Source organism: Lycorma delicatula, chromosome 8 (genome assembly GCF_047948215.1).
Source record: "Lycorma delicatula isolate Av1 chromosome 8, ASM4794821v1, whole genome shotgun sequence".
In the NCBI taxonomy this organism is placed as follows: Eukaryota; Metazoa; Arthropoda; class Insecta; order Hemiptera; family Fulgoridae; genus Lycorma; species Lycorma delicatula.
Window position 1 is genome coordinate 88,190,814 of NC_134462.1, and position 14,642 is coordinate 88,205,455.

The 14,642-nt window shown below is 27.6% G+C and overlaps 1 protein-coding gene across 1 annotated transcript; it reads left to right on the forward strand.

Moving 5' to 3' along the window:
- The first annotated feature begins 176 nt into the window (after positions 1–176).
- LOC142329191 (uncharacterized) lies at positions 177–14,386 on the forward strand. The gene is made up of 3 exons (XM_075373585.1): positions 177–311; positions 7,200–7,274; positions 12,733–14,386. The coding sequence occupies exons 1-3, from the start codon at positions 177–179 to the stop codon at positions 13,951–13,953; spliced, it is 1,431 nt and encodes a 476-aa protein (XP_075229700.1). The 3' UTR covers positions 13,954–14,386.
- Positions 14,387–14,642: the final 256 nt, after the last annotated feature.

The window sequence follows — 14,642 nt, forward strand, 5'->3', positions numbered from 1 at the left end:
TGCAAAATAATATTCGAAACCATTATTTCAATCAGCTGTTTCAACATGTTGCAATCAATGTCCTTGTCCGAAGACAACCGAGAATAAGTTCGTTTAGTGTGACGTCAGATTCGTGATGTCTCGTAACAGGTCTGCCTATAATATCATTCTCCCAGAATTCCTCGCCTCAATAGTACATGTCCGCCATAAGTGCAGTGTGGCTGTATGTTGGTTGGGGAGCTGTTCACTTCGAGACCAATTACGGCCTCATGCAGCATTCTCCTTCCGAGATCAAGGAAAAGTTGCTGAAGGCTCTCGACAAGGAATACAATGTAAGGTGTTAATACGATATAAAACTTCATCCTTGCGATAATTTTTAAATATATGATACAAGTGTCCAAGACGTAGAAATGCACTGTGAGTGGCGTGTCTGTGTGTACTTGCGGAGGCATTTTTAAGTCGTAATATGTACTAAAGTATACACCACAAAGACCAATATCCTTTTTAATAGTACCTACCCCTCGGTATTATTCCGTGTGAGTCTGGAAATTGTTGAATTACGTAGTTTTATGTAGAATTTTTGTCGTGAAAATAGTGCTACGGAGCTGTAGAAAGTGCTGTCTACCCGTGGCCCACCTCGCAAGCTCTTATACGCGGCACTGCGCTTGCGCATTGGCCCTTGGATCAGTTCCGGTCGTCAGTCGACCTGTGAAATAGCCTAAACTAAACTTATTATAACCTATAATATAAGTTGACGTCTTTAATATTTTTATTTCATAACGATATTTTAACAATTTTCACTACTAGATAATCAATAAACAATTATAGCATTGTATTTGATTTATGTTTATTAACCGTTTTTCTCATTTATGCAAATTTGTCAAACCACATTTTTACAATGACATTAGCAAAATTATTATGTTCTGATTTGTTCCTTCATAAATTAATCAGGTTCCTTTTCCTACACCTTCATATGTTTTACTTATTTGAGTTGTTTTGAATTATTTTATATTTCAAGGCGATAGATTTGATACCATACTTAAGTAATTTGTATGTTTCCCAAACCATTTTAATATCCAGTAACACCTAATTTTACTTACATTCGTAATATAAAATTATATTACAGAAATATTTTTATATATTTGTTTATACATCAGGTGTAATTGATTTATTTAAGTTTAGTATGTGGCAATATTTAACTATTTCATAATAGAAACTAACCTAATTGTAGGCATTTGTTGTAAGATCATATGTCTTAACTTTTTTGCTTTTCAGTATTATAGAATATAATACTAGAATACTTCTACTATGTCTTCCTCTGTAAGCTATAATATGTTTGTTATGTAGTATAATTTATCACATTATTAATTCTCATTACAATTTTTACTGCATTGCCTACAAACATTTGTACACATTAAAATTCTATTTTTTTTATTATGTTTACTGTAAATAAACTTTACGTTATAATTAGTGTTACATAACTGCTACCTTCCTGTTGGGTTTGTTTTTAGTGATTATACTTTTTAATAGATACTGTTAATATTAAGTAAGTTGAAGATTATTGTTTAATTTTTGACTATAGAAGTTGTAACACTTAGTGATCAATTTTCTCCCACAAAAGATTTCTACTTTATAATAGTTTAAAAGGTATGAATAAATCAGTTGTAGGAAAATATAAATGTTCCTAAAAACTTTATATTAACTACAAATTAAAGTCAAATGTTTTCTAAAAATAGTATGTTTTTGGAGGTTATTTATTGGAATTTATATTGTTTACATAATAATACGTATTACTATTAATTTATTACATTGAAATCAATAAGTGTATTAAATATGTTATAGCATTAGAAATTTCTAATTATAATTAACAAATACTGTAATTTAGGATCTAAAGAAAAATATTTTTAGCTTACAAGACTGTATTTGAAAACTAATTATATTTATGTTTCAATGTTTTTTTTTTTGCATTAACTACAGATAATAATCTTAGAAAATTATATATACATGTCATATGATTAATCTAAAGGAATTTTGTCTATTTTTTCATTCATTTTATTTAGTTTTCAAATGTTACATTCTGATGATTGACAAAACTAAACATAGCAAAAAAGGTAAATTGAATTTGACCTCTTTTTAATTTTACTTTTGATGAAATTAAACCGTAGTTTGTTGCAGATGTTTTGCATTTCACTTGTAAAGGTTTTGTTTTCACCTGTGTAAAGATATTTAGGTTATGTATTATAAATTGAATAATGTTCCGGAATGGGGAATATCATTTAATTTACCTTTTCTCTTTAAATTTTAATTAAGGTATGCCTAAACATTTGTCAGAAAAGAAAAACTCAATGCTGCCCATTGCATTTTTCTAATTACTACTTATAGTATTCCAACATTTACAAAAATTAAATGCTGATGCTTTTACTGAATAATTTTAACTTTGTAACAGATTTGTATCTTTAACTTAACCTGTTTACCAAGATTGTGGATCCTAGAGAAATGATTTTAATTGTACTGTTGAACATAACTAAACTAAAAAAGTAATGAAAATTTATACAGTTAATGACTAAACTAAACAAACAGTAATAAATGTCTGTACAGTTTTTTTATGAGCAAAAATATAACAAAAGTAGTCATTGATGATGAAATGTCAAAATGCCTAGTAACATGTACATACTTTGGCTTTATATTGTATGATTGATGAATTAAATGTCACAAATTAAGTAACAATTTTAATTTCATATGTTGGTAGTGTCATATATTAAATATTCCTCATAACTGTGTGATAAATACAGTTATGAGTAATATACAGTTCAGTCTATAAAATTTTTACTCCCCATAACGATCAACAATGAAGATTAAAATACAAAATTATTCATTTTTAATGAAAAAAGTAAACTTAACGCACAATTTTTACCTATGGAAATGTTAATTTAATGAGAAACTTAACCAGCTTTAAACATCTAAAAATTTATAATTAAATAATTATAAGAAATCATTGACATTATTTAAAAAGTACATTAGGTTTAAATCTGGTTGGGCTTTATGAAAATTTATGATATTTGTATATCACTTTATAATAAGGTTTATTACTTGCAAGATATGAATGAATGGTTATTTTATATTAAGAATTTATTTAATTTTTTATTGTACTGATTTATCATGATGTATAAAATTTAGAAATTTCCTCTTTTATTGTTTGAATTGTTAAGTTTTAGAAATTCAGTATTATTATGAAGTAATTCCCATTTTTTCCCCGAATTAGATGTTTTCATGCTAGTGATCATCAATCAGTATAATATTATATCCATTTGTGTGTCCTAGGTATTTTTTTTTTCTTTGAATTAGTAAAGTGAATGTGTTACTTGATAATACTTCTAAAAGCAGCAAATGTAAGGTTAGGTGGTTTTAAGGTTGTGAATGAGAATCAGTAATTATTACATTTTTTATACTTTGAAAGTGTGCCTTTTTTATTTGCAAGATCATGAATGAGATTATGTTTATTTAAAACTAAAACTTCATTTGTAGTATATTTTAATAGGTTTTTTCTTGGGTTGTTCGACTAAACAATATAATATAATGTGCATATCTTATCAATATATTATTTTGTGATCATATTTATTTAGATTTTAGTTTTCAAATTTTATATTTGTTATGAATTAGGGTCAGTTTGTCATTTTTTTTAAATTTATAAATTTCATTGTCAACCGCTGCTGTTATCAAAAACATGACAAGAATTGTTAGAGTTCCCATTTTTCATGCATTATTTTATAATTTTTCATCTCGTTAAATAAAATTATAATACATTTACAAACTTGTAGGATGCCGTCTTACAAAATTTATGACTATTAATTTTTTGTTTCTTAAATAAATATTAATTTAATTTCAATCTATATTTGAATTACTAATTTTTTATGTATATTGGTACCCATAAATATTTTACTCTGTTCTGCTTAGTAAAATTTGTAACCTTTTGTAAAATACATGTGCTACTTTTAAGTTAATTTCAGAAGATGTGTAGAATCTGGCCAATGAGAAAATCAACTAAACTACCAGCTAGAAAAAAACATAATCAATACATTCCTAAATAGCAACCGAGGCTTTATTTTCAAAAAACATAGTTTTTTGCCTTTTTGGTATTTACAATTTTCTAGCTCTTTAACTTCTTTAATACAATTTTTGTTAAATATATGTTAACGTATAAACTTTTACCTTTATCATTGACAAATTTCAGTTTTATCCCCAGTAATTATTTCAGCGGTAGTAAATATAAAAAAACTTATCGCATTCTCTAGTAATCAAATCAAAATAGTTTTTTTTGACAGTAGTGAACAGTTTTGTAATAAAACTTCCAACATTATGCAAGTTAAAAGGTGAAAAGAAAGAGTGAAATGAATGACCTTTAGTTACGCGTAAACTACAAATAATCCCAGTTACTATTAAAAAATATTAACATCTGCTTTTGTTTGGCCAATTTTTCTTATGAAATACGTTTTGTTACTTGTAAGTAGATTTGTTATTTCAAATAGTTTATTAATAGTTTAAAATATCAAAAAATGAATCTTGTTTTATCAAACAAAAACTGCTGACTATATACAAATATCTGTTTCATATAAAGAGCATTATAGAAAGTGTTGTAATAACAATGTCAACATGCAAAAATATGTAATGTTTTGCTTATTTGTAAAGTACTCATTTGAGAGAGAAAAAAAAACATAAATTTTAAAATAATTATTTACAAAAAGTTTAATTTATAATAAAACACTTATTTTATATTTTATTTATGATATAATTTTAAACAAATCGTAGCTGTAATACAGACATAAATTTACTACAGAAAGTATCTCTAGGAAATTATAATAGCTGTTAATAACTAGTAATTTTTTTTTTAACAATATAAATACATTTAACTTAAATTTCAATTTTAGTTCCAACAACAACCTGTTGCAAAACTTGTGTTAAATTATATTAGTATGATTACTGGTGATGAGGTAACATACCTGTAATAGCTCCTGTCATGAAAATAATAATTGAAGGTAAACATAAAAGTCTGTAATTTTTACGTCTTCACTGCATATTTTATAGAGTTGTTTTAAGAATTTTATATTAAAACAAAAAACAGCATTTTCTGCAAATTTAAATGATGCTTTTGTTGCCATTTGAACAAGTTCTTAATAAAATAATGTGAAACATAATAGGCTCTAATTCAGTATAATTCCCCCTTTCTGTAATCATTAATTACAAAATTACAATAGTTTAAATATAAATAGAAATAAGCCTTTTAAGGCTATAGTTTTGTTATGAGGCATTCAGCTTGTTTAGAATATTTAGATTAGTATAGATGTGTTTGTGTAAGTGGGATTATGGACGTTAGTTATTCCTTTTATATATTGACGGTATTATTTGTTGAACACTTTCTGAATTAAGAGTTTAACTTTATTATTGGCTTTTGAATTGTTTGGTGTGCTACATAAATTTCATATTTTGATAGAAGCAAGAGATTTTTATAAAGTAATCTTGAAGTTCAGTGTTGAATTTTTTTTTTATTAGCTTACAGTTACGTGAAAAATATACTTTTTACTTATACCCATCTCTTATGTTTGAATAGACCATAATATAGGAACTTTGTTATTTGTAGAGCCACTCCAGTATTTTTTTAAAATGATTCTTCATTATTTATTTTATCTGATTCAGAGTTACTGTTGCTATTATTAGTCTGCCTTGTGAGTAATTTGGTTCACAGAAACTATCTATTGTGTTTTCTCATAATTAATTAATAAGTAGTTGCTATTTGTCTTTTTAGTTTTTTGAATTATTGGTGTACTTCATTTTTACTTAATGAAACATATATATATAGCTCTTAAATTTGCTGTTCCTTGCTTCTCAAGCGCTAATAATTCTAGTCAAATGTAATTTCTTCCTGTTGGTCTTCACTATGGCTTCCTCCACATTCTTACCACACCTAAATTTACAGCATCTTAACTGTGCACTTGGTCTATAGTAAATGATTTTGTATGTGCTATGAAGTGTAGCATTTGTAATGCCTGACCTAAATGTTATGAACAAGTTATATTTGATTATAAACAAGATTTTCTGATTTAAACAAATATATATATATATATATATCTAAAAACTTGCACTTACCCTCCTTTTTCTTCACAAACATCATGGTAGAGTAGTATGGTAGTTTTATATAATAGATTTGAGACTACACATAAAACATCATTTTTATGCATAGGCACTTACCACCCATAAAAACATAGAATTAAAACGTGTCATTGCCTTTCTAGCATGAGAAATTCTTTTTTCATTTTATCCTCACAGTTTCATTTTTAAGGAAACATCTCTTTAAAACTGATAGAATAGTTTAATGATTGACATGCTTTTATTATATTTTAATGTTCACTCACCTTGCTTTATTCACCCTGGCCATTAAATATCTGGGTGTGTTAAAAAAAAAATCAAATTATTTTTTTTTATAAACTTTCATATAATTTCTGCATTCTATAGTCATAAAATATTATAGTTAAATAATTTGTGTAGAAGTACTTCCCACTTACTTAATACTAATTCTGCTTTTATTTTCTTAACTGTAACAGAAGTAATTTGATCAATTTATTAATGTGTAGTTATTAAATCATTTTTTTTTTAATTCTTTTATATCTTCTTCTGATGATTGTTCTATAATCAAAATCCACATATAAATAGTTTTTTTCAAATCTTGAGCTTTTGTGTATATTGAAATTTTGAATGTTCATATGATAATACAATATTACGAAATATTTTCTTAAGGTAGCCACAAAATTATACATTATTTTCATTAATCATATCTATTTATTTTTTCTTGTACATACTTTTATGATAATCTTAAATAAGATTTATTTTTTTTTATTCCAATGGAAATTTCAATATTACTTATAGTTTAATAGCTATCCTTATGTACAGTTATGATAAATATTTCTAGGTATCATTGTGATTTATATCAAACAAAGTATTGGATGTCATTGTTTTTACTTTTGTTTGTCAAAAACATATTTACTGTAATAAAACATACAATTATATGTTAAGTTTATTCCATGTGTTACTCATAAATAACAGATAATCAACAATATTATACAACAGTGTTTATTTACAGAAGGTATAGCTTTTACGTTGAATCCAGAATAGTGGTATGAATAGTTTTGTGATGTATTTACTGTTGATTTTAAAAATTGTTTATTTAGGTTGTGGATATGGCAGCCGTGGTTGAGATTGTGTCAATTTTGGAGAGAACACCGATCACTAAAGAAGCTCTTGAGGTATTGTGTTTTGCTTCTTTTAATTTACTTTTTAATCTCCTAAAAATCATTATACTTAGTCACATTCACAATATGTTTACATTACTAATTTATTATTAGTAATGTAATATTAGTACATTAGTAATGTTAATACTAATACATTATTAATTTTAAGTTTATTACTACACATTTAATTATATTAAATTTATGTAACTCAATATGATTATTTTAACTGTTAGGTTTTAATTAATGTGAAACTTTTCTTAAGTCATAAAAGTATGATAGATTTATTTATAAAGTTGTAAGTTGCTAAAGATAATATATGTACCTTGTGTTCCTGGTTTAAAGAAAATCTGAATTTTCTTCCAGCCTTTTTTTTTCATTATTTTCTATACCCGTAAATTATATGCACTTCCTGATTTAAAATCTATATTTATTGAAAGGTAATATAATATTTAACTACGACATTCTTGTAGCTGTGGTTCGACTTTTTTAAAATGCAGTGACTTGAGTAGCATAGTGTTCTAAGGTTTTATATTGCATTTCGTTTATTAATTGCTTGAACACTGTTTACTGTGGGTAAATTTCTTTGTGGCCTACATAATGTATTATATATCAATCAAAATAGAAAAAGCACAGTGTTTTTACAATGTTAGCAAACATTCATTCTTTGATTCAGTATTATAACTTTACAATTTTGATTAAATTTGATAAAACTTGGGAAACATATGCTATAGATATCTTGTGAAGAAATTGTTTAATTCTTTGTCCTTTTTAATGCTCTATCATAGACCTCAGCATTTTTGAATGGATTTTTTTTTTTTACATAAAAAAAAATTGTAAAAACTAATTTTAATTACAGAAATAATGATTTGATTTACTTCAGTGACTGAGAGAGTTAACATAATCTCTATAATTTAAATGTTTTTATTTCTTTATGAAAAAGTCCATTCTTAAGAAGCAAAGATCCGTGTGATATCATTGTAAAGTAACATTGAGTAAATAATTAATTTAGACAAAATAATTATATTTTTAAATAAGTTTCTTGAATATATATATATATATATATATAAATATTTTTAATGTCATTGTGTATATTATATTATTTCACTATAACGATCCAATTAGCAATGATGACAACAAACAAAAAAGACATAAAATTGTCATAAGGAACCCTTAATCTTTTGTTTAAACTTCTTCCACTTGAGATAAAAAAAATCAAAATTGGTTAATTTAGTGAAGAGTAAGGCTTGGAATAAAGAAAAGAGAATGTGTAGGTTGAATTGAGTATTCTCTCTTCCTTTTATAAAGGATGACACAATACAGTCGATCATGTTAGAGTAAGGAAACATTACAGATGGATGATAATTCGGAACAGATTATAAGGTAAGTAGCCTGTAATTTGATAAAGTGTTAAAAGATATTACAAAAAGGTCAGGTAATGTTGGTAGAATATTTGACGAGTTATGGAAGTGCAGAAAATAAAAAGACACATGATGCACTGGCTAACAACATAAATTTGGACAATTTTGGGAATCTTATGATACAGTAATAAAATTAAAATTAATACCTTTATTTTGCAGACATTTATGTTTATCTTAATTTCTTTTTTCTTACTTTCCTTTTGTGTTAAGTGAAGTCTCCTCTTTTTATTGCCCAGCAGTAGTAGTCGCTCATCATATATTTGTTCCATCTGCAATATATCTTGGTAGAACCTTTCTCCTTGTTTGGTGCTTATGTCACCCAAGTTAAAAGGGAAAAAGTCCAAATGACAATGTAAAAAATGATTTTTCAGTGACATGCTGCAGTCTAAATTTCTATAATTCACTAAGAGTTCATTTATAAGCTGTTCATGGTTTTCAACCTTTTTGTATCCAAGAAAATCAGTAACGACATCTTTGAATGACTTCCACGATGCTAGTTCTTTAGCATTCAGTTTGCTGTCAAATATATTTTCACAATTAATTTTCTTATTTGTGAATTGGTAAATCATTCGGAATTGGTAAATCAACACCGTGAAGTACTGGTCTCATAGTAGAACAGACATTAGGGTATGCGATAATGCTTTTATTGTTTGAATTGACCAACAACAATGCTTTTATTGTTTGAATTGACCAAAAAAATTTTTAAAAAAGTAACAGTCATCATAATGGTTAGTAGGCTTTTGCAAATCATAGGTATGTCAAAAGGTAAATGCGCTTTTTTTTTCCTTTTAACCGCTGGGTTAGTTTAATGTAGCACTTGATGCTTGCTGCATGTAGAGCCCAGGATTTATCTTGGTCTCCCAAGGGACAGTCAAAATAATTTTTGTAAGCAGTTTTCAGTAGATTCAATATCGGTTTTCGTTGACTTTTCTTAGTGAATTCTCTGCAAACGTAACAAAAAATATTTGGACAATTTTTACAAGCCTAATTTTTATTCATTGTAAAATTCAAAATGTTTTAATGAATGAAAGTAAATTGAAGTATTATAGAAATACTTAATTAATTATAAATATAATTAAGTTTTAAAATTTATAAATACTTAATTACTTAAAATACTTCATAAAATTGTTTCACCATGGAGTGCAGTAAAAGTAGCACGAAACACATACACAACTTAACAAATCTTTATGTTCAATAAAATAATACCAAGAGTTGTTTTTTCATAAAAATCTTTCACTAAATTTATGGCATTACTTATAAAACAATATTTGTAAAATGTGTATGATAAAACCACCACCACAACTAAAATACACAGCAAGTCATACCAAGAGCCGAACTCATACTAAAGAAAATTTCATCACATTGAATTACTCATTACTTGACTCGCTTATATGTCTGGCGTGACATGAAATGAGATCATTTGACTTTATGTATCAAATATAGGTGTACACAATATAAATCGTATGTGAATAAGCAAACATGCAGATGTACCAACTTATTTATATTGTTTGTTCTACGAATATGGAACAAATAAATTTAAGGGGTTGTAACTTAAGAACGTTACATGATGGGTTGTTTCACAATACATATTCAGATTCAACTTATAAAATACTATATAGAACATCTACTCCCTTTTCAGTTCCAAATTTTATGTTGATCAGTGAAATTTAACAAAAAGAAGGCGAAAAATAAGGAATTTGTAAAATTAACATGAAATATACATACACAAATTTACATTATATAAACCAAGACTGATTGATTGGAATTATGTAAAAGTCGTTGATATTCCAGATGTCTCTGGATATCCAGTCCAGTCTGCTTGATTTGGGGCATGTTTGCAGCTTCAACCCTGATTCACAAATTTAACTCATTACATCCACAGATCTGCAATACAGCCTTCGACAACAAATGATTTTGATTTATTAAAATACTGACAGAATTATAAAATTCAATTGAGTTGTAGCACTATTTTTATAGTAAGATAGTGGAGATGACGGAACCTTGCTGCTACATCAGTATTGCAGAGTGTATACTGATGCAATGTTGAATACTTTTTCTAAGATCATCTAATTGCTAGCCATTGTGGAAATATAAATTCATTATTAATAAATTATTAACAATTTAAAATATCAGGTATTATTTAGACTGCAAGTTCTGTGTTTTAACATTATACTTAGAAGAAAATTATGTCATTATAAGTACAACTGTGATCTGGTTTTGATAGTCATTTCAGGCACTTGTGCAAAGTGATAAATTCTTTTTTTATCAATTTGTTCCCCTACCTGTGGAATCTAATAAGATTATTAATGTTGATTGTGGAATCAACATTTAAATAAATATTATTGAAACATTGTTTATTATATACTCCTAGTTTGTAGCAAATATTTTTCTACTTTTTCCGCGTTTACAAATTGATTTCTGATCTGAAGAATTATATTGTCAACTTGTGTAGCTGAAATTTGTTTATGGTATCTAAGATGTATTCTCTATTGTGTTTTGCAACATGAAGTTTCACTACCAGATGATTTAAGTTCAGGATGGTAGACAGTCTTGAAATAAATTAAGTTTAAGTTATAGTTAACTTATTAAGTTTAAGTATATATAAATATATTTATTCCCATTTCCACAGAGCATTAACTCATATTTGTGTGTAGGATTATATCATTCTCATTTTTTTATATTTATTAAGATATATGTTCTTCAATTTTGCATTTCTTATCACAGTTTGTTTTTATTTAGGCAGCATTTTTTCTCCCAATATTATTAATTTAAAAAAAAAACAAACTAAAATGTAGAAAATGAGGTTTGCCTTTATTTTAAATGAAATATAATTTTTTTTTTAAATTGCACACAAAATTAATAGTTTTCTAATGTTTATTTATATTTTTGAAGTTACTGCTTAATTAAGTGAGAAAACAACTGTTGTTACTTTTTTGGGTGATTTTTTTTTAATTCTCCATTTCAGAATATTTCTATACTATTTCTAATGTACCAGATTTACTTTACTAATCTTGCTTTCAAGGGATTTATTTTTAGTTGTGAGAATCTTAACTGTTTTCTCAAGATAGAGGTTTCCTGCAACTTCTTTTGTCTTACAACCATAATAATTAATTTGTGATAACAACATGCTTCTCTGTATAACCATTTCTGCACCAATAATAACAAAAAAAGACAAACTAAAAATGTAGAAAATGAAATTTCTCTTTATTTTAAATGAAATCATAAAATTAAAAAATAAATGCATAAAAAAAAATTGGTCTGGTATTTGATTTCACATGTTTTCATATTTTCTATAGAGTGCTTTAACAGCAGCTGTATAAACTTTGTACTAGTTTCTTTTCTCTTCAGAGCTACCTAAGCAAATTTCTTTGAAATAGTCATAGACCTTTGTAATGATGAAAAATCATTAATTCATTGCTAGATTTATTAAATTCCCAGCTATTTATTTCCACTACAAATTCTCTGCACTTATCGATTATATACTCCTGTCCAGTACTCTCCTGTCTGTTATTTCTCACTTCACCTTTCTATTTCTTTCCCAGTTTTCTTCCTAGAGTCCTCTGAGCTTTGTCCATATAAGCCATAAGATGATTTGGCAATGTATCTTTGTTTCCTGAACGACTTCTTTACTACATCCACTTCCTTCTTCATGCAATTTTCTTCCTTTTTTTTAAAACTCTTATGTATTGTATCATTTCATAGTGAAGATTCTTTTTCTACCCTCGCTCTATTGTACCTCTTATTCAAATAAATTTTCTGCGCAGTTGAAATATTTTACAGTCTTTTAATTATTTTTGGATAGTATGTTTATCAGAGTTTTAGAAGATGCCTTAAATACGTTTAGAAAATGCTTTAAACTATTAATGTTAATTAGATGATTGTGTTAATGTGATTATCATTACCTTAAAGATAATGTTATTAGCTTAATATATTTTTATTAAAGTACATTATATTACCTAAAAATAATTTTTTTATGTTACTATAAAATTTTGTTTGTTGTAGTTAGCTTAAAATTATTTTTACAGAGGGTAAACTTGTGAATTTTTATGTTGCAGACTACAAGGCTGGGAAGGTACATTAATGAATTGCGAAGGAAGACTACAAATGAATCCCTTGCTAAGAGAGCGAAGGATCTGGTGCGCCGTTGGCGTGACATGATTCTACCTCAGACAGAGGCAGCAGCTCCACCGCAACACAATGGTTCCGGTTCAACAACTCCACGGCCCGGTCGAGCCGGTAGTCGTGCTTGTACGATATCGCCTACCAGTAGCAACACAAGCCCCGCTCTTTCCAGCAAAGCAGATGCAGTGCCTAAGACTCATGCTTCCAATAAACGACTTCGAAAAGAGGATTCTCCAGATTTACTACCTTCAAAAATTGCAAAGCTGAATGGTGCCTCATTTAGGCCTGAACTAGGTGAATGCAGTCGTGATGGTTTTAGTGATCGTGGTTCTGATGGCTGTGAAATTGTTAATGTTGTGGTGCAAAATGAGCCTATTATAACAAACGTGACTGCTAACGAATCAAAAAAAAAGGTTAGACAAAAGGGATCTAAAAACCGATCCAAGTTAGATAGAAATAAAAGTGATAAAAGAGGTGAAGATATCGTTAAAGAGAAAATCGCTTCCATAGCACGAAAACCGCGCGTTAAAACAACCCAAGAATTGGTTGCGGACTTACGTTCACGTAGTGGGGAAGATAGTGAGCTCGGATTAGTGAATTGTGTTCTGCCTAGCAATGATGAAATGACGCGCAACAAAACAGAACATATCGCAAAGTTCCTTCGTTCACAATCAGAGTTAGAAGCCGATAATTCTGTAGAACTGATAAATCCAACACAGGAAGAGTTAAGGCCATTGGATTCGTCATTATTACCTGCTCATATATCCAAAGAACCTCCTATCCATTCACCACCTCTTCAACCGCACATACCATCTGCGGCTCCGACACCAGAAGTCACTTCCACATCTGTTCCACAAGAGGACGGTATAGAACGTACTTTGCAAGAATTGTATTCTCGTCTACCTCCAATCGATCCTGATTCAATAGTCTGGGATGATTCACAGAGTCCACCCGTTTCGCCTGAGCCTGTAAGAGAAATAACAGAAGATGATGTAGATAGGTTGCATAATGAACATATTGAAAATTTGAATGGAAACTTTGATCATGCACCTAGTGAAGACGGTAATAATTTCCGTGAGTGGCATGAAATGGTTTCTAGGACGTCATATAATGGGGAATTGTTTGATATACTGCCTTATGTAGTCATTGATTGATCGACTGATGTAATTATTAACATTTACACAGAATCAATTGTTCCTTTTATTTCGTTATGTTCGTTAGGTAGGTGGCATTAACGTATTGTAACACAATGTCACCTGCTAAAGGTATGTGCTGCGGGATGAATGACTTATGTGTTGGTTGCTGTTATTCAAGAATTCTGTTAAAAATGGCAAGTGTGTTTTATATATATTATTATGTATAATATATATGGGATTATAATGTATGATTATTAGTCAATTTAATTAATCCGATGTGTTAATTAATAATTAAGGAGAAGATCCCTTGATTTTTTTTTTTAATATTATTATTATTATTAGAAGAAAAGATGAGATTTATTATTATTATTATTAATCTTATTATGATTCATTATTTTGTTGTCATTCGTGTCTTATAAGAAATTGTTTAAAATTTTATTGTAATATAATTAATAAATAAATACTGCTGATTATGCTGCTTAACAAAATATTCCATATAATTTTTTTTTTATAAATATTAACAGACATCAACATTTTTTTCTATAATCACAGTTTATTTCAATATTAAACTAAGTATTCAGAAGCAGAAAATTTTTTAATAATAGTTTTGCTTAGTTTAAATTTGTCATAAAATTTATACAAGATTGTATACCCCTAATTTGTCAAAACTAAAACTGTTGTAGATTATTATTTTTATGGAATATTTT